At 40.6% G+C, this 19,897-nt stretch overlaps 2 protein-coding genes across 2 annotated transcripts in view; one reads left to right on the top strand and one right to left on the bottom strand.

Annotated features, from left to right (window-relative positions):
* LOC106090814 (uncharacterized) overlaps positions 1 to 16,522 on the bottom strand; it is a 36,697-nt gene extending 20,175 nt beyond the window's left edge. Inside the window, exons 1-3 of the mRNA XM_059367212.1 lie at positions 16,425 to 16,522; positions 3,725 to 4,123; positions 2,723 to 3,659 (exon numbers count right to left, since the gene is read on the bottom strand). Of these exons, the coding sequence (XP_059223195.1) occupies positions 2,723 to 3,659; positions 3,725 to 4,123; positions 16,425 to 16,434 (1,346 nt within the window). The 5' untranslated portion in view covers positions 16,435 to 16,522. The remainder of the gene's footprint in view (positions 1 to 2,722; positions 3,660 to 3,724; positions 4,124 to 16,424) is intronic.
* Positions 1 to 19,897, top strand: part of LOC106090816 (uncharacterized) — a 240,974-nt gene that overhangs the window by 29,995 nt on the left and 191,082 nt on the right. The window lies entirely within an intron of this gene.

Below are 19,897 nucleotides of genomic sequence, written 5' to 3' on the forward strand. Positions count from 1 at the left end.
CTTCAAGCTTAACCTCCGTATCCATTCATTGTTAAGTACCGTAAGGCAACAACAACAAAACAACGACGGCGCTTCTCTACCATTTGTAGAGGTGTTGTTGTTGTAACGTCAATCAGCAACTGTTTACGTGTCGCCCACACCACCCCTAGATGGCACTGAGTATAAAAGGGAGTCACCCAAAAGAATGGGAACGAACAGTCATTGCGTAGCAACGAAGCCGCCAACTTCAGACAACGATCTACCACACGTCCTCATCTTGTTTGCCGCTCCTTGAGTTGACAATCGTCTAGCCGTGGAAACGCAATCCCTAACCGAATTTTTACCTCGAAGACCCCGACGCCGACCAGAGTTCTTGCCAAGGTCTCCATCCCGGACACCACTGAGAATACCAGTGTGAACCCAACTGGAGAGGCTCTTCGCAGTTTAGAGTACCTACCAAGGTCATCTCTCTCGTCTTTCTCTTTCTGTCTCAAAATCAATTAATTTCTGTGACGAACCCTCGATGCCCGCCTAGCTTAATTCAGCGCATGGGGAAACCTTTCGTCCATAGCGACATGAGGCGGAAAAGAATAAAACGCATCCTCTTTCCAACGCTATCATATCTACCCTAACCTTAATAACCCAAGGAATATGGTGCATTTCATTTGGAGATGTATACACCGGATTTCAGCTCGCGTCTTTGAACGGCATCACTCTGCAGTTTTCAAAGTAGTCGAAATTTCTAGGCCAGCTCCTCGATTCGAAACTGTCCTGGAGAAGGAATTCGGAGGAAATAGCGATATGTGCCTTCTCTTCAGAAGGATGTTCGGTAAAAAGCAGGGACTTAGTCAGAGCTGTGTTTAAAATGGTTACCGTGGCAGTGGAGGAGAGTATACGTACTAGGGAGGTTCAAAAGGTGCAGAGACTGACCCGCGTCAGGATCACGGGGGCGTAAATATCCACACTGCAGGGGGATTTGGAACCGATGTTGAATTACAACCTATTGAGGGAACTTGGCATGCTGAAAGAAGGCGGACACGATCATTGCTCCATCCTGCATCCTGGATGCCTTGGATGTAGGGGATAGGCTTAGAAAGGTCTCAAACTACCTGTCGCGGAGACTTATACGAAAGAGGTTGTTTAGGATTCGCTGGCCTGCGTCGAGTTTGCGGGAGCGTTAAGATCCAAATCGCATGCGAATTTGGTTATACAATCTTTTAACGGACATATTCGGGACTGTGCCGCTTAGGTAGCGCTATGACTGAGGGAACTTGGCATATTGAAAGAAGGCGGACATGGCCACTGCTCCATTCTGTATGCCATTAATGCAAGGGGTTGCCTGTGGAGATTCGCGGACTACCTGTCGCCCAGACCGATTCGAGAGAGGTTGTTCGGGATTAGGTTTCTTGAAAGGGAGGAGTGGGAGGCGGATACTGTTTGAGTTGGATAAGATATTGGTCTTATCAGACGGCTACAGGATAGAGTCAAGGACGGGTTTGGGGTTCCACTCAGAGACACTTGACATAGGTATGTCATTTAGACTGCCAAACGAGTGTACGTTCTTTCAGGCAGAGGTCTGTGCCACTACATTGGCCGCAAAGGAGATCTTTCGAAACTCAGGATATATTGGGTTGCCCAAAAAGTAATTGCGGATTTTTTAAAAGAAAGCAAATGCATTTTTAATAAAACTTAGAAAGAACTTTAATCAAATATACTTTTTTTACACTTTTTTTCTAAAGCAAGCTAAAAGTAACAGCTGATAACTGACAGAAGAAAGAATGCAATTACAGAGTCACAAGCTGTGAAAAAATTTGTCAACGCCGACTATATGAAAAATCCGCAATTACTTTTTGGGCAACCCAATATATGGCAATCATTAAAACTAAGTACATGCAAATGGAAAAGTGAACGCATTTTATTTAACTAAACGCATATTAGATGCATTGCTAGGAAGTTCTTCATCCGTAGACGAGGATGCGATTTTATCGTATTATTTGGTTGAAATGACTATAAATCGACATGTGAACATTTTAGATTAAAACAAGTGTAACTCTATGAGAGGGTTGGGGCGACATTTGCAAAATGTCGTGCAACATTAGTGTACCATTTTTGTCGAGATTCGAAATCACCATTAATTTAATATAAGAAGAATGCGGCATTGTCATTTGTAATAGCATTATACTATATACCAGCATGCATGCACAATCATAGTAGATTTAAACCAGAACTGCTTAGATAATGTAAGTGTTTTTACTACATCATAACAAACAGAAATGAAAAACATGATGAACTTGTAATCGCACCTGCATGCTGGTGTATTATTTTCAAAAAGCCCCCAAATATGCTTTGATAATTGATTAACTTAACTGAAAATAAAGATTCGTGATTGGAAAAGAGAAGAATTACGTGAACGGCAAAGAAATTTCTTTCCTACAGTGCACAGTGGTTCAAAATCCAGAACTCTTGGTAAAAATTCTGTAAATTTGAATGGGATAAAATTCCTCCCAACCTTTTTTGAAGCGAATACTAACTAAAAAGAGATACTTGGGTAAAATTTTGAGTGGATATCTTAAAACGTTTGAAAACTATTGCGAGACGGGCCGACATGAGCAGCAGATCCTTACTTAAAGGTGTAAGAAATTCCATGACGAGGTTGTTATACCTCCCATCCAAACATAAAGAAATACAAGACATTATTTTTTATTCAATTATTGTACGTTAGGTTATTTCATATGATTTTCACTAATGAGAAACATATATTTCAAAGTCCCTGAAGGCTATTTCCTTACCACCATAGGGTATATAGCAATTACCATGTGATGGATGATATTTTCCAATTGTAATAGCGCCATCATGATGAACTCGACTAATGTATAAAGGTTCCCCATTGGCTGTATTACCCCCCAGAAGGGCGTTTGGAGGTAATCTGCCATTAAAAGGTATCCACCTTCCATACGAATTACACAACACTTCATACTGCCGGTGACTGTGTTCTTCGCCACCAAAGGCGACATAACAACATCCGTGAGAGGGATGCAATTTTCCTGGAATCAGATCGGCAGCATGGCGTGCACGAGCTATATAAAGCTGTTCGTGGCCATCTCGTCCCCCCGAAACCGCATTTGGTGGAATTGTACCACTTGTGGCTGGCACCCAAGATTCTTGGGGAGTTAGGGAGGGATAAATCGAAGGAACTCTAGGGGGAACTGGTTGATGTGTATAACTCGTGGCCATTGTGGAAGTAGGTATGTGATGTGCTTGTTGAGATGGATATCCCATGGTGGCACCGCTACTAACTGGTTGATATGCATAACTCGTGGCTTTAGGAGGAGTAGGCATAGCATGTGCTTGTTGATATGGATTTCCCATATTCACTGTTGTTGTAACGGTGGCATGAGGTGCTGGTTGATTTGGATATCCTGCAGGGGCACCGCTAGGGCAAACAGGTTGCGATGGATATCCCACATCCATCGTAGGAGCAGTAGCATGAATTGGTTGTTGAAATGGTTTACCCATATCCATTGCTGTTGTATGGCTATGATTTAATTGTTGAGTTGGATATCCTTTGGCAGCTGTTGTAGCACACCTGAAGGATTCCAACTGAGGTGCGTATGACATGGCCATAGGATTATAACCCAATGACGAACTGTGGTTTATTGTTGCTGCTGGCGAGGTAGCATCTAAAAGAAAATGTCTTGGTCTTTTTAATCCATTATAACACGTTTTGTATTTTTGTAAAACTTACCTTCAAATGACCAAGTACCCGATGCACCCCATCCCGTACTTAAACCTACATAGTTGATGGAAAACAGTTGTGGATCCTTGTAGGTCATAAAAGCCATTGATTCTCCTGCACGTCCTACTGTAATAGTCTGTTCTTGCCAACGAATCCAGAAACCACGATACTCACTGGAGCTCAAAATTTTAGGTGTAGCCACTTGTACAACATCGGGTTGCTGACGATTACGACGTATAACAGACTTTGTATTGGCCCAGCCACCAATGAAGACCTCATACATTGGTAGCCTTTCTTTGGGTTGGGAGGTCAAGGCCAAATGAGCATCATTGGGTGCTCGAATTTTAAAAGTGAAAACGCCATGGGAGACAGGAAAAAATTTATATTCCAATTTGTCGGGAGTGTTGACTACAATGAGGAAAATTAAATGTTTTTTTTTTTAATCAAACAATTAATGACAAGTAAGGGAAGACAAAAGCTGACTATATAATACCCTACAACATACAGTGGGTTACAGCTTATTTCGTACATTTCTAACATAAAAAATTAAACCGCTCCGGAGCGTCTTCTTTGACGCTTTTAAACATTTTATTTGAGCCGTATGCTACAATGGTCGAAATATTGGGTTGCTCAAAAAGTAATTGCGGATTTTTCATATAGTCGGCGTTGACAAATTTTTTCACAGCTTGTGACTCTGTAATTGCATTCTTTCTTCTGTCAGTTATCATATTTGATTAAAGTTCATTCTAAGTTTTATTAAAAATGCATTTACTTTCTTTTAAAAAATCCGCAATTACTTTTTGGGCAACCCAATATATGAGCCCCATATTACCATAGTCGGTAAATAAGTCCTGCTTCATTTCAGCCCTATATTGTCGTGATTGGTCTATATATACATTTGACGGGCAGTGCTTTTTGTGGGGGGGATGGTACCTCAGACATTCCGCCCAAAATATGGATTTCAAATTCGTGTCCTACTCTCAAATACCTTCCATTTTAGACAAACTTGTCATGGTCGATAAATATATATGGGTTGGAGAGCGTTTTGGGGCTGGGGCTGGCGCTCCGCCACTTTTCCCCAAAAATATGTATCAAATTCGTTCTTCACTCCCAAAAACCTTTAATTTGAGCCCCATGTTGATATGTTTGTGAAATAAGTGTTTTGGGGCTTACCAACAAACACTTAGCCCAAAACTGGATTCCTTTTCTACTCGCAAATACCTTTCATTAGAGTGCCATATGGTCATGATAAACCAAATAACCTATTTGAGGTGTTTTAATAAGGTTAAGCGCCACTTAAAATACCCTTTACATACATTTTAATGTAGTTTTATTTCTTTACTCCCAAATTGCTTTCATTTGATTCCCATATAGCCATGGTAGGCTAATATGCCCATTTGGGGGATTTTTGGGGATGGGGACATCACCTATTACATGGCCTTAACTTTTTTTTGTCATATACGTAATCTACTCCCGAATACCTTTCATTTGAGTCCCATGTTAACATAAACGTTCAATATGTCTGGGTAAGGGAGTTTCGGGGTTGGGGAGGCCCGCGCTTTCATTTGATACCCATATTGTTCCGATCGGTTCACTTTTGATTTTGGGTGGTGTTTTTTTTTGGGTAAGGGGGAGGTCCTCCCTTTCATTTGATACGCATATTGTTCCGATCAGTCAACTTTTGATTTTGGGTGGTGTTTTTGGGGTTAGAGGAAGGGTGCGCCCACCTTCCGATATCGAAAAATTACATAGCCTATGTTTCCTTCCAGACTAACCTACACAATATGCAAACATTTCTAGAAAATCGATTCTGCCGTTTTTCAGTCTATACGGAACAAACAAACAAACCGAGTCTCATATAGCCGTGATTGGCTAAAGTGCCCATTTTGGGCATTTTTGGGAGGTGGGGCGACTTCCTATACTTTGATCTGAATTTGTATGCCAGATTCGTTATCTACTCCCGCATACTTTTCATTTAATACCCATATTGTCCTTATCGGTCCACCTATGATTTTAGATGGTGTTTTTGGGGTAACGGAGAAGGGTCCGCCCTTTCCGATATCATTAAATTGTAAAGCCTATTGCTCCTTCCTGACCGTATTCGTAATCTACCCCCGAATACCTTTCATTTGAGTCCCATATTATCGTGAACGTCAAATTTACCTATTTTAGGGGTTTTTGAGGTTGGGGCGGCCCCCCATTTACTTGGACCCAATTTTTATTATGAAATACGTACTATACTCCTGAATACCTTTCATTTGAATCCCATTTTATCCCGATCGGTCCCCTTTTGTTTTTGGGTAGCACTTTTGGGGTAAGGGGAAGGTCCGCCCCCCTACTGATATCAACAAATTATATAGCCTATGTTTCCTTCCAGACCAACCTGCACATTTTTTTTTAAATGGCAAGCTAATCGGCTCAGCCGTTTTTGAGTCTATACGAAACAAACATACAAACACAGATTGATTTTTAAGGGGAAGGTCCGCCCCCCTACCGATATCAACAAATTATATAGCCTATGCTTCCTTCCATACCAACTTGCACATTTTTTTTAAATGGCAAGCTAATCGGCTCAGCCGTTTTTGAGTCTATACGAAACAAACATACAAACACAGATTGATTTTTATATTAAGACTAGCTGTACCCGGTCCGCTCTGCTGCGCCTTTCGCTCTTTCGCGCACCACTCGAAAAATAAGTTTCTTACTTACTACCATATGTATCTCCCCAGTACAATTTGTTTATCTACTACCAAATTCCTTTAATTGAACCCCATATAGCAGTGGTTGACAAATATTCCCATTTTGGGAGGTGTTTTTAGGGGTAGGCAACCGTCTAACACTTAAAACGGATTTTTATACCATATTCGTAGTCTACTAGCGAATACCTTTTACTTGGGTCCCATATTACCATGTTCGTCTAATATGCCCACTTGGGACGGTTTCGTTTTGGAGCGGTCCCCTTGGTAATTACACCCAATTTTTTATATTCGATAATCATACTCGTACTCTACTCTCAAATACCTTTCATTGGAGTCCCATACTGTCACGATCGGTCCACTTTTGATTTTGGTGCGGTTTTGGGTTTGGGGTGGCGCCTTAGATACTTGGATTAAATTTTTGACATCATATTCTTATTCTACTACCGAATACCTTTCATTTGAGTTCCATATTGTCCCGATTTGTCTACTTTGATTTTGGGCAGTAATTTTGGGGCATTTTTGGGGTTGGGAAGGCTCCCTATATACTTGGACCCATTTTTAATATCATATTCATACTTTACTCACGAATACCTTTCATTGGAGTCCTATATTGTCCCGATATGTCTACTTTTTATTTTAGGGCGACGCCCTCGATCCTTGGAGCCAATTTTTGACACGTATTAGTGTTCTATTTTTTTGTATTTTTTGTATTGTATTTGACGTATTAGTGTTCTACTCCCGAAAACCTTGAATTTGATACCCATATTGTCCCGATCGGTCCATTTTGATTTTTGGCAGTACTTTTAGTGCGGTTTTGGGCTTGGGACGACTGCTTAGGTACATGAATCCTATTATCATATTCGTACTCTACTCCCGAATACCCTTTCATTTGAGTTCCACATTGTACCGATAGGTCCAATTTTAATTTTGTGCACTTCTTTTAGGCGGTTTTGGGCCTGGGGCGGGCTCCTTGGTACTTGGACTCAATGTTTTATACCATATTCATATTTAACTCCGAAATACCTTTTATTTGAGTCCCATAATGTTCCAATCGGTAAATATGTCCTGCTGGGGGGGAGGCCCCTCAGACACCAAGGAATATATGTCAGATGTGTACTCTACTTTTAAGTACCTTTCATTTGATACTCATATTGCCCAAAGCGGTAAGAGAATCCCGTTGGATGGTGTTTTTGAGGGTGGGGGACCCTCCGACACAGATCGGTGAACATGTCCGTTCAAGTGGGTTTTGGGATGGGGCGTCCCCCCAGTTGACATTTGACTCTAAAATTTTATACCAGTTCGTGTTTTTGGGGTATCACAAGGTGGCAAATAAAATTTTGCATAAATCGGTGCACCGATCTCCGAGATCTGGCGTTTTTGAAAATGGTGGTAAGGGTCTAACACAACTATCTGTACAAAATCGCAGCTATATCCAAATATAGAATTATCTGGGCCATATTAAACATGAATGTCGAAGGGCCTTACACAGCCAACTGTATCAAATTTCAGCGAAGTCGAGCAATAAACGTTATTTTATGGTCCCAAGAACTTGAATCGGGAGATCGGTAGTTATATAACCCGATCTTGACCATATTCGGTACGAAAGTCGAGGGGCCTAACACAACTAATTCTGCTAAATAAATTCACCTTTTAGGGGGCTAAAACCTTAAATCGAGAGATCGTTGTATAATCCAGCAACATCCATATCAAAAACGATCTTGACCGCATTGTCGAGGTCAAACACAACTCACTGTCCCAAATTTCAGCAAAATCAGAAAATAAATGCACCTATTAAGCGTCCAAGACCTTAGTGGTAGTTATTTCCAAATTAAGGCCGATCTTGTCCATACTCGTTTCGAATGTCAAGGGGCCTTACACAACTGATTGTGCTAAATTTCGGAGAAGGCCTTTTATGGGCCTAAAATCTTAAATCGGGAGATCGGTATATATGGCGGCTATATCCAAATCTGGACCGATCTTGGCCGAATTGAACTTGGTTGTCGAAGGGCCTAACACAACACGCTATCCCAAATTTCAGCAAAATCGGGCAATTAGTGCGCCTATTGGGGGTCCAAGACCTTAAATCGGGAGATCGGACTATATGACAGCTACTATATGAAAATCTGGATCGATCTGGGCCAACTTAAACAAGGCTCTCGAAGGCCGTCAAATAACTCACTGTCCCAAATTTCAGAGAAATAGGACAATAAATGCGCCTTTTATGGACCCAAGACCCTAAATCGAGAGATCTGTCTACTGTGACGACGAAAGTCAGTCTGCCATCAGACTCAGTTAGACGTTTTCGTCCATTTTGATACCACAAGGTACACAAGATGGAAGATGCCTCCTAGTTCCTACCGTTGAACCAAAAAGATCGCTTCTGCAAAAGTCGTTGTTGGCAACCTTCAGTCTGTCAGCATGTTTTCCGATTAGACTGTGACCTGTCATGAAGGACACAATGACTGCGACGTCTGTTCTCGCCAATGACAGCAAAGCAGTAGACCTCTACAAGTCTAGATTAGGTCACATAGTTTTGGAATACTCACAGTCCCCTCTTTGTGACCATCTATCATTCGTTGTCCTTCGGGCCTCCTCCTGAAAACTGTGCCCTCTTGCCTGTTTCCTTTGAGTTCACGTACGAACAGTACCTTAGCGTGTGCCTCCTTGCCACCACGCCCAAAAAACCCACTTTTATCAACGGAGTGCCTTCTCTCGCCTCCTCGCGTCGTCACCTAGTTAACCCGAATAGTGCCGTGTACTAGGGTGTGCCTCCTTGGCACTCACTTGCCACTGCACCCGAAACCCCAATTTTATCAACGGAGTGTCCTCTTTCGCCTCCTCGTGCCGTCACCTAGCAAACCCGAAAAGTGTCGTACATTAGGGTGTGCCTGCTAGCCTCCGTGTAAAGTGTCGTACATTAGGGTGTGCTTCCTTGCCACCGCGCCCGAAACCCTACTTTTATCAACGCAGTGCTCTCTCTCCTCCTCGTGCCGTCACCTAATTAATCCGAATAGTGCCGTATACTAGGATATGTCTCCTTGCCATCAACCCGCGTATAGTGTCGTACAATAGGGTGTACCTCCTTGCCACTCTCTTGCCACCCCTCCTGAAACCCCACATTCATCAACGGAGTGCCCTCTCTCGTCTCCTCGTGAAGTCACCTAGTTAACCCGAATAGGGAGGGCTGTGTACTAGAGTGTGCCTTCTACAGCGTATAGTATCGCACAAAGTTAGTTCATTTTAACTAGTGTTGAGGTTCAAAATTGTTTGAGAGTAAAAAAACTTCAAATGAGAATTTTCGTATTTGTATTACACTTAACGCCTCATATAAATATATATAGTTTCAATGAAAATTCCTCGATTTGACTTCTTGAGAATGGTTTGTACATTCTGTCCCTAATATTTTTTAAGAAACAAAAAAATACTTTATATACTTAGCTAATAATGTGTGAACTTTATTTAAGTTCATCGCCGAAGTTCGACACTGACAAATTTAAAATTTTTTTATTTTGGATTTGGGGACCGCATGGAGTAAGATCCCTAAATTTTTGCATGACTTGAAGAGTTTTACCTTATTTTGATAATTTTTTTTCTTTGATTTTTACTCCATCGAATGTTAACGTCTTATCGATGACGTATTTAGTATACTCGTATGGGGGTTATAAAAAACATGATGCATTTCAATGATACATTCTTCGTTTTGCCCTTATTTTTTTATACTATGAGTAATATGCCATTGTTTCAATAACTCATTAAAAAAAACTTCTTCGCATGGAAATTCCATTAAGCTGGTACTATGTAAATATACTCATTAACTCATTAACAGACTCAGATGGGGTTTCTATTCAGCCGCCCTTAAAAACAATGAACGATAAAACAGTTAACTGACGAGTCTGCTACAGCCTGGATAGAGGGGGGCTAAGTCTTCCAGACGATATGCATATCCCTAATGAACAGAGAGATCAAAATTGAATAGGCGGAGGACTTAACAGAAGTTCAAATGGACTTTTCCTGTATTCGAATTAGAATTGCGGTCAATAGGTGTCCAAGAATTAAAAGTCGAAACATCTGTTAATATGGGGCCATATAAGGACTATGACCGATATAGACCAAACTTGATACAAACATTGGAACTCTTCCAAGAAAACCACATGCAATGATTCAGATAAATCCGATAAAAATTGCGTTCACCAGGTGTTAAAGAAATCAAATTGGGAGACCGGTTTATATAGGAGTTTATTCTAAATGTGAATCGATTTGGCCCAACTAAAATTCTAACCTAAAAATTCTAATTTAACATCAACTTTCTTGAACAGTGTAAGAAACGCAGCTCTTATCCTATAAACTTGCAAGAGAGCCATTGGCAAAAGTGGGGGGCTAAAACAGCGTGTACCTATAATGCTGTATGGTGTTATGATCTGGTGGACAGTACTTCAAAAGTCCACCTCCAGTTCAATACGCAGCCGGATACAAAAGGCTTGTTTGTGCATCACTGCCGCACTGAGGAAGACACCATCTGATGCACTAAATTGAATGCTAACAAGTAAAAGCGTGCTAAGTTCGGCCGGGCCGAATCTTATATACCCTCCACCATGGATCGCATTTGTCGAGTTCTTTTCCCGGCATCTCTTCTTGGGCAAAAAAAAGGATATAAGAAAAGATTTGCTCTTCTATTAGAGCGATATCAAGATATGGTCCGGTTTGGACCACAATTAAATTATATGTTGGAGACCTGTGTAAAATGTCAGCCAATTCGAATAAGAATTGCGCCCTTTGGGGGCTCATGAAGTAAAATAGAGAGATCGATTTATATGGGAGCTGTATCGGGCTATAGACCGATTCAGACCATAATAAACATGTATGTTGATGGTCATGAGAGAATCCGTCGTACAAAATTTCAGACAAATCGGATAATAATTGCGACCCCTAGAGGCTCAAAAAGTCAAGATCCCAGATCGGTTTATATGGCAGCTATATCAGGTTATGAACCGATTTGAACCATACTTAGCACAGTTGTTGGATATCATAACAAAACACGTCGTGCAAAATTTCATTCCAATCGGATAAGAATTGCGCACTCTAGAGGCTCAAGAAGTCAAGACCCAAGATCGGTTTATATGGCAGCTATATCAGGTTATGGACCGATTTAAACCATGCTTGGCACAGTTATTGGATATCATAACAAAACACCTCGTGCAAAATTTCATTCCAATCGGATAAGAATTGCGCACTCTAGAGGCTCAAGAAGTCAAGACCCAAGATCGGTTTATATGGCAGCTATATCAGGTTATGAACCGATTTGAACTATACTTGACACAGTTGTTAGATATCATAACAAAACACGTCGTGCAAAATTTCATTCCAATCGGATAAGAATTGCGCACTCTAGAGGCTCAAGAAGTCAAGACCCCAGATCGGTTTATATGGCAGCTATATCAGGTTATGAACCGATTTGATCGATACTTGGCACAGTTGTTGGATATCATAACAAAACACTTCGTGCAAAATTTCATCCCAAACAGATAAGAATTACGCACTCTAGAGGCTCAAGAAGTCAAGACCCAAGATCGGTTTATATGGCAGCTATATCAAAACATGGACCGATATGGCCCATTTACAATACCAACCGACCTACACTAATAAGAAGTATTTGTGCAAAATTTCAAGAGGCTAGCTTTACTCCTTCGGAAGTTAGCGTGCTTTCGACAGACAGACGGACGGACGGACGGACGGACGGACGGACGGACGGACGGACAGACGGACGGACATGGCTAGATCGACATTAAATTCCACGACGATCAAGAATATATATACTTTATGGGGTCTCAGTCCAATATTTCGACTAGTTACAAACAGAATGACGAAATTAGTATACCCCCATCCTATGGTGGAGGGTATAAAAATAATGCCTCTTGACATTGTAAATGCAACTTTTGCCCATGAGCATTAATCTAAGGAACTGGAGGAAACTTCTCACATTTCATTGAGTGCAGTCCGATTCAAGTTCTAGCGCAATGATAAGGGGCCTCCTTTTTATAGTTGAGTTCGAACGGCGTGCCGTAGTGAGCCACTTCTTTGGAAAGAAGTTTTTACATGACATAGTACACCACAAATGTTGCCAGCATTAAGAGGGGAAAATCACTGCTGAAATGTTTTTTTTATGGTCTCGCCATAATTCGAACCCAGGCGTTCAGTGTCCGGTCTGGTAGACTCCGGACATTTGTGGTTAGACAAATTGCTGCGACCACTGCTATAAAGCTAAGAGAGCTTTTTCTTTGGTCATGTGACGGTATACAATGTCCGATGTTCCATGTCGTGTGGATTACACATTGCCTGAGTCGCTTTTTGATGAAAAGTCTTGAACCGCTTTTCCTGATAGAACCTATTGGAACTACAATATTCCTGGTTCTAGAAGTTGAATAGACTTCTATAAGGATGGATCCAAACTAGGCGACCAGGTGGGCTTTGGGTTGAACTCTGAAGAACTAAGAATGGTTATATTTAAAAGTTACTCGACCAATGTAGTGTGAATCAAGGGGAAATCCCTGCAACTAAGAAAGTGGTTAAATGGCTTGGCGAGAAAAATTTTCAGCGTTGTTATCCCCTCCTAATGTTTGAGAGGTACTATGCCATGTAAGAACTTCTCCCCTAGGAGGTTGAGCACTACGGCACGCCGTTCAGACTCGGCTATAAAAAGGAGGCCGCTTATTATTGAGCTAAAAACTTGAATCGGACAGCACTCATTGATATGTGAGAAGTTTGCCCCTTTTCCTTAATGGAATGTTCATGGGTAAATTTGCAATATTCCCATTACTCTTCAAAATAACTCTCTAAATTTCATCTAAATCTCAGGATCTCTTTCCCATTTTATGCAGCAAATTTTAAATCAATCGTATAAAAACTTTGGCTTTTTTTTGGCATAAGTCGGGAGATCGGATTATAACCAAATATGCATGGTCGCTGAAGGGCTATGCATACCCACTGTGTCAAATTTCGATGAAATCGGGTAATAAATGCCAATTTTTATGGGCTCAAGAATTTAAATCGGAAGATTGGTCTATATGGGGGCTATATTCAAATATAGTCCCATATAGACCATGATCGGTGCGGCTGTCAAGGGGTCCTTTATATGTCACTGTGCCAAATTTCAACGAAATCGGGTAATAATGAAATTTTGCACGACATGTTTTCTTATGATGTCCAACAACTGCGTCAAGTTAGGTCCAAATCGAATCATAACCTGATATAGCTGCCATATAAACCGATCTTGGGTCTTGACTTCTTGAGCCTCTGCAAATTGCAAATTTCGCCCATGGACATTCCCATAAGGAACAAGGGGCAAACTTCTCACATATCAATGAATGCAGTCCGATTCAAGTTTTTAAGCTCAATGATAAGGGGCCTCCTTTTTATAGCCGAGTCCGAACGGCGAGCCGCAGTGCGACACCTCATTATAGAGAAGTTTTACATGGCATAGGACCTCACAAATGTCGCCAACATTAGGAGGGGAAAACCACCGGTGAAAATTTTTTTCTGATGGTCTCGCCAGGATTCGAACCCAGGCGTTCAGCGTCATAGGCGGACATGCTAACCTCTGCGCTACGGTGGCCTCCACAGGGCGCAATTCTTATCCGATTGGAATGAAATTTTCCACGACGTGATTCGCTATGACTTCCAACAACTGTGCTAAGTATGGTTCAAATCGGTCCGTAACCTAATATAGCTGCCATATAAACCGATCAGGAATCTTGACTTCTTGAGCCTCTAGAGGTCGCAATTATTATCCGATTTGCTTGTAATAATGTACTACGGATCCTCTCATGATCATCAACATAAGTGTTTATTATGGTCTGAATCGGTCTAAAGGCTAATATAGCTCCCATATAAATCGATCTCTCTATTTTTCTTCTTGAGCCCCCAACGGGCGCAAATCTTATTCGAATTGGCTGACATTTTACACAGGTCTCCGAACCGGACCATATCTTGATATCGCCCATAATAGCAGAGCAAATCTTTTCTTTTACCCTTTTTGTCTAAGAAGAGATGCCGGGAAAAGAAATGCGATCCATGGTGGAGGGTATATAAGATTCGGCCCGGCCGAACTTAGCACGCTTTTACTTGTTTGTTTCTGGGTTTGTTTGTTTGTGCGTTCCGTATAGACTTCAACACGGCTGCACCGATTTTCTTTAAATTTTCAAAGATGGTGCATTATGGCCCGTGGTGAAAATAGGGTACTACATTTTTTGATATTTGAAGGGGGTGAACCCTCCCCCTTACCCTAATTTTCAGAAATACCAGATCTCGGAGATGGGTGGTGCGATTTAAGCGAAATTTTGTGTGCTCTCATATAGTACTCTTAAAAATAAAAATTTGGTATCCAAATTTCAGATGGGGTACCTAGGGGGGCTGCCCCACCCTAAAACATACCAAACATATATTTAAACCAATCACGACAATATGGGACTCAAATAAAAGGTATTTAGGATAAGAACACGTATCTGATATCCAATTGCCGAACCAAGTGTTAGGGAGACCACCCCAACCCCCAAAACACCCCTAAATCGGACATATTTTCCGAGCATGGCAATATGGGACTCAAATGAAAGGTATTTGCGAGTAGAATACGAATCAGATATCCTAATGTGGGACCAAGTTTCTGGGGGTCCACTTCTTCCCCATAAGTTATTTAATTTTAGAATACGAATCTAAAATCCATGTGCCAAGTGTTTGGGGGGACGCCCCTCCCAAAAAACCCCCCAAAGAGGGCAAACTTACGACCATAGCAATATGGGGCTCAAATGAAAGGTATTTCGAAGTAAAGGACAAATCTGATGTCAATATTCTGGAAAAGTGTCTGTGGGGCCACCCGACTCCCATAACATCACCCAAATAGGAAGTATTTGCTGACCATTGCAATATGAGGCTCAAATAAGAGGTTTTTTACAGTAGAACACGAATCTGATAGATATTTTCAAAGCCAAGTCATTGAGTGGCCCCCCCATCACCCAAACCCGTAATTTTTGCCGACTATGGAAAAATTGGGATCAAATGAAAGGTATTTGGGAGTAGGCCACGAATCTGACATCAACATGCGTGACCAATTGTCTGGGGGGCGTCCCCCATAACAACCCCAAATATGACGTATTTGCTCACCATGACTATTTGGGTCTTAAAGAGACATAACCGGACATATGGGGTTGCCCAAAAAGTAATTGCGGATTTTTTAAAAGAAAGTAAATGCATACTTTTTTTACACTTTTTTTCTAAAGCAAGCTAAAAGTAACAGCTGATAACTGACCGAAGAAAGAATGCAATTACAGAGTCACAAGCTGTGAAAAAAATTGTCAACGCCGACTACATGAAAAATCCGCAATTACTTTTTGGGTAACCCAATATTTACTGACTTTTGCAATAAGGGGTTTAAATGAAATGTATTTGAGATTAGAAAACGAATTTGATATCAAATTTTGAGGCCAATGGCAATATGCGGTTCAAATAAGTGATATTTGGGAGTAGACCACGAAGCTGATATATATTCAGGGCTTAGTGCTTTGTGCATAAATCAGACATATTCACCAACCATGTCAATGTGGGGCTCAAATGAAAGATATTGGGGAGTAGAGCACGAAATTGATACCCACTTTCGAGGTTTTCTGGGGTCTATCCCTTTTCAAAACAGCATTTAAGGACGAGCCTTATGGACCTTATTCGGAGCTGATAACGAAGGTCTAAGCACAACTCAATGTGTCCAATTTCAGGCAAATCCGGCGAAAAATTGCCACTTCTATGGGCCATACACCTTAATTCGATTGATCGGAGTCTATATCAAAATATAGTCCAATATAGCCCATCTTCGAACTGAACCTCAGTAAATTTTGTCGTTTGAATTGGTAACACTTCGTGGCAGCTAACCCGTCCTTTTGTCAACTAAATTTCATGTCTTTTTATTTTGGCACGTTTTTTGTATAAGGATTATTAATTTTTCATTACAAGCCCATTTTTGAACTTACTTATAGGCATTGTACGTATGTTTATTATCCGAAAGATTAAATACGCTTTGAAAGTTTTGTTATTTCACTTCGAACAGACTCGATAAACTGAATGTCAACTCACATTTCTTTTCTCTACCAGGCAATCTTTGTATTGCTCTAGACTCTAGAGTCTAAAGATAAAACATTTGCATTTGTTTACATTGGCATTTGTTTTGATTCATTTTTAACTTTATCAGTTACGACTTGAATGACTAACTAGCGTTTAGCAGAAGCCAGAATGAATACTCAAAATAAGACGATATCGTAATGAAACAATATGAATGGAATTAAAACAGCTTTATGAGAATTCACACGCATTGTGGGGAAGAGCTAAAAATTATGGCAGAACTGCCAGCTTGCTGAAAAACAAATTTTAATACTAAAACCACTCGTGGATACAAATTTGCCGGCAAACTCTTCAACGAACAACATGGTGCCGGAACAAAATCGGAAAAAAATCGAATTTTACTTCAACAACTTAACGGCCATGTCTTCTAAACACAGCCTCGTGGTGCAAACGTATGGTTAATTCGTGATCACTTACAAAAGTTCCAAATATTGATAAAGATCGTTCAAGAATTTAAAATTTCACTTCGAAAACTTAAAATGGTCATATCTCATTAACTAGGTCTAGTAGAGCAAAGGTGAGGTAAATCGCTATCGCTTCTAAAAATTCAAAATTTTGATAAATTTCGAAAACTTAAAATGGTCATATCTCCTTAACTGAGCCTTGTAGAACAAGTGAAAGATTAAATGGTGAACACTCCCAAAACTTTAAAATTCCGCTGAAAATAGCCTTAAACTGGCTTTTTCATTTGAAACCCCTTAAATGGCTGTATCTCTTTAAATAAGCCTCGTAGAGCAAAAGTATGGTTATTTTTAATCAAATTTTTAAAATTGGAAAGTGATTGCAAAATAATGCTCAAGGCTTCGTTAAGGAGATATAGCCATTTAAAATTGTGAAAAATAATTTTTTGGCCTAGCCGATTTGGTAGCTTGCTGCAAATACCAGTGCGGGGGTTCTGGGTTCGGCCTGGGTTGGCACAACTATGGTATCACAAAGACCAACATTGTCTAGACCAACATTGCTTTAAGATATATATGGTCATTTTGAAAATTCAAAGTGAAATTTTAATTGTTTGGACGGAAATGCTCGAAAACTTAAAATGGTCATATCTCCTTAACTGAGCCTTGTAGAACAAGTGTTAGATTAAATGGTTAACTGAACACTCCCAAAACTTTAAAATTCGCTGAAAATCGCCTTAAACTGGCTTTTTCACTTGAAAAACCTTAAATGGCTGTATCTCTTTAACTAAGCCTCGTAGAGCAAAAGTATGGTTATTTTTAATCAAATTTTTAAAATTGGGAAGTGATTGCAAAATAACCTTACTTTTGCTTATGGCTTCGTTAAGGAGATATAGCCATTTAAAATTGTGGAAAACAATTTTTTGGTTTAGCCGATATGGTAGCTTGCTGCAAATACCAGTGCGGGGGTTCTGGGTTCGGCCTGGGTTGGCACAATTATGGTATCACAAAAGACCAACATTGTCGAGGTGAGTCCGTTGAAAAAAATAGACTGCCGCTCTAACCTAACCTTTCTTTTGCTTTAAGATATATATGGTCATTTTGAAAATTCGAAGTGAAATTTTAATTGTTTGGACGGAAATGCTCGAAAACTTAAAATGGTCATATCTCCTTAACTGAGCCTTGTAGAACAAGTGTGAGATCAAATGGTGAACACTCCCAAAACTTTAAAATTCGCTGAAAATCGCCTTAAACTGGCTCTTTCACTTGAAAAACTTTAAATGGCTGTATCTCTTTAACTAAGCCTCGTAGAGCAAAAGTATGGTTATTTTTAATCAATTTTTTTAAATTGGGAAGTGATTGCAAAATAACCTTACTTTTGCTCAAGGCTTCGTTAAGGAGATATAGCCATTTAAAATTGTGAAAAATAATTTTTAGGCCCAGCCGATATGGTAGCTTGCTGCGATTACCAGTGCGGGGGTTCTGGGTTCGGCCTGGGCTGTCACTACTATGGTATCACAAAAGACCAACATTGTCTAGGTGAGTCCGTTGAAAAAAATATACTGCCGCTCTAACCTAACCTTTCTTTTGCTTTAAGATATATATGGTCATTTTGAAAATTCAAAGTGAAAATTTTATTGTTTGGACGGAAATGCTCCAACGTTTCATCATCACTTGCCGCACCAAATTTGCATAAGTTAGCTCGTAGTCCTTATGATACCAAAACTTATACTGACTTCCTTCTTACTTACTGTCAGTAATAGCCTCGTCTTTTAATGACCCGGATCTCCCCATAGAATTTCCGTCGTCCTACCGATCGTTTCATTGTTCCAAAGTGTTACTTGCAGTGATCACGAATTAACCTTACTTTTGGTCGCCCCCGTAGCCGATATGGTAGCGTTCCTAGCCAACAACCTTAACTCGGACTGCGTCGCCTCGAAAGGCTTCGGGTTAGCCAGGTTTGTTGTTATCTTCCCGATGGCCAATTTATTGTCTATAACGATATTCATACTCGACGTCCTCGCATTAACACCCCACCACCTCACGCACTCCGTGATCGCGTGGATCTACACCTGCATGACCGTATTATGGTCAGGTAGTCGAAAACAGATCTGGTTTAGTCTTGGCCTTGCTGATTTTCTCCATCACAGCGTGTGTAGGCGTCTCGCTCCGGTGGACGTTTATCTGGAGGACCTCAATCATTGGTCCTCCAGTATAATGGGCTTCTTGGAAGGAAGGTGATGATCTCATCGTCTGCTCTCTGTTTGTTTACCCTCCACCATAGAATGGGGGTATACTATTGGGTTGCCCAAAAAGTAATTGCGGATTTTTTAAAAGAAAGTAAATGCATTTTTAATAAAACTTAGAATGAACTTTAATCAAATATACTTTTTTTTCACTTTTTTTCTAAAGCAAGCTAAAAGTAACAGCTGATAACTGACAGAAGAAAGAATGCAATTACAGAGTCACAAGCTGTGAAAAAATTTGTCAACGCCGACTATATGAAAAATCCGCAATTACTTTTTGGGCAACCCAATAATTTCGTCAAAGAAATGAGAACCTAAAGTGGAACTCCTTCTGACTGCCAGCGCGGCGGCACACACACACAGAAGGTTTTCCATAGTCTCTTCTTCTTCGATGTCCTCACCGCTTCAGCAAAAGTCGTTGCTGGCAACCTTCAGTCTGTCCGCATGTTTTTCGATTGGACAATGACCTGTCATGACGGACATAATGACTGAGACATCTATTCTAGCCAATAGCAGCAAAGCGGTAGACCTCTTCGGGTCCCCACATTGTACATATATGCTTGATCATCATGACATTTTAAGTTGATCTAGCCGTGTCTGTCCGTCTCTCCGCCTGTCTGTCGAAAGCATGCAAACTTTCGAAGGAGAAAAGCTGGGAGCTTGAAATTTTGCTCAAATACT

The sequence above is a fragment of the Stomoxys calcitrans genome, chromosome 4 (assembly GCF_963082655.1).
Source record: "Stomoxys calcitrans chromosome 4, idStoCalc2.1, whole genome shotgun sequence".
NCBI lineage: Eukaryota > Metazoa > Arthropoda > Insecta > Diptera > Muscidae > Stomoxys > Stomoxys calcitrans.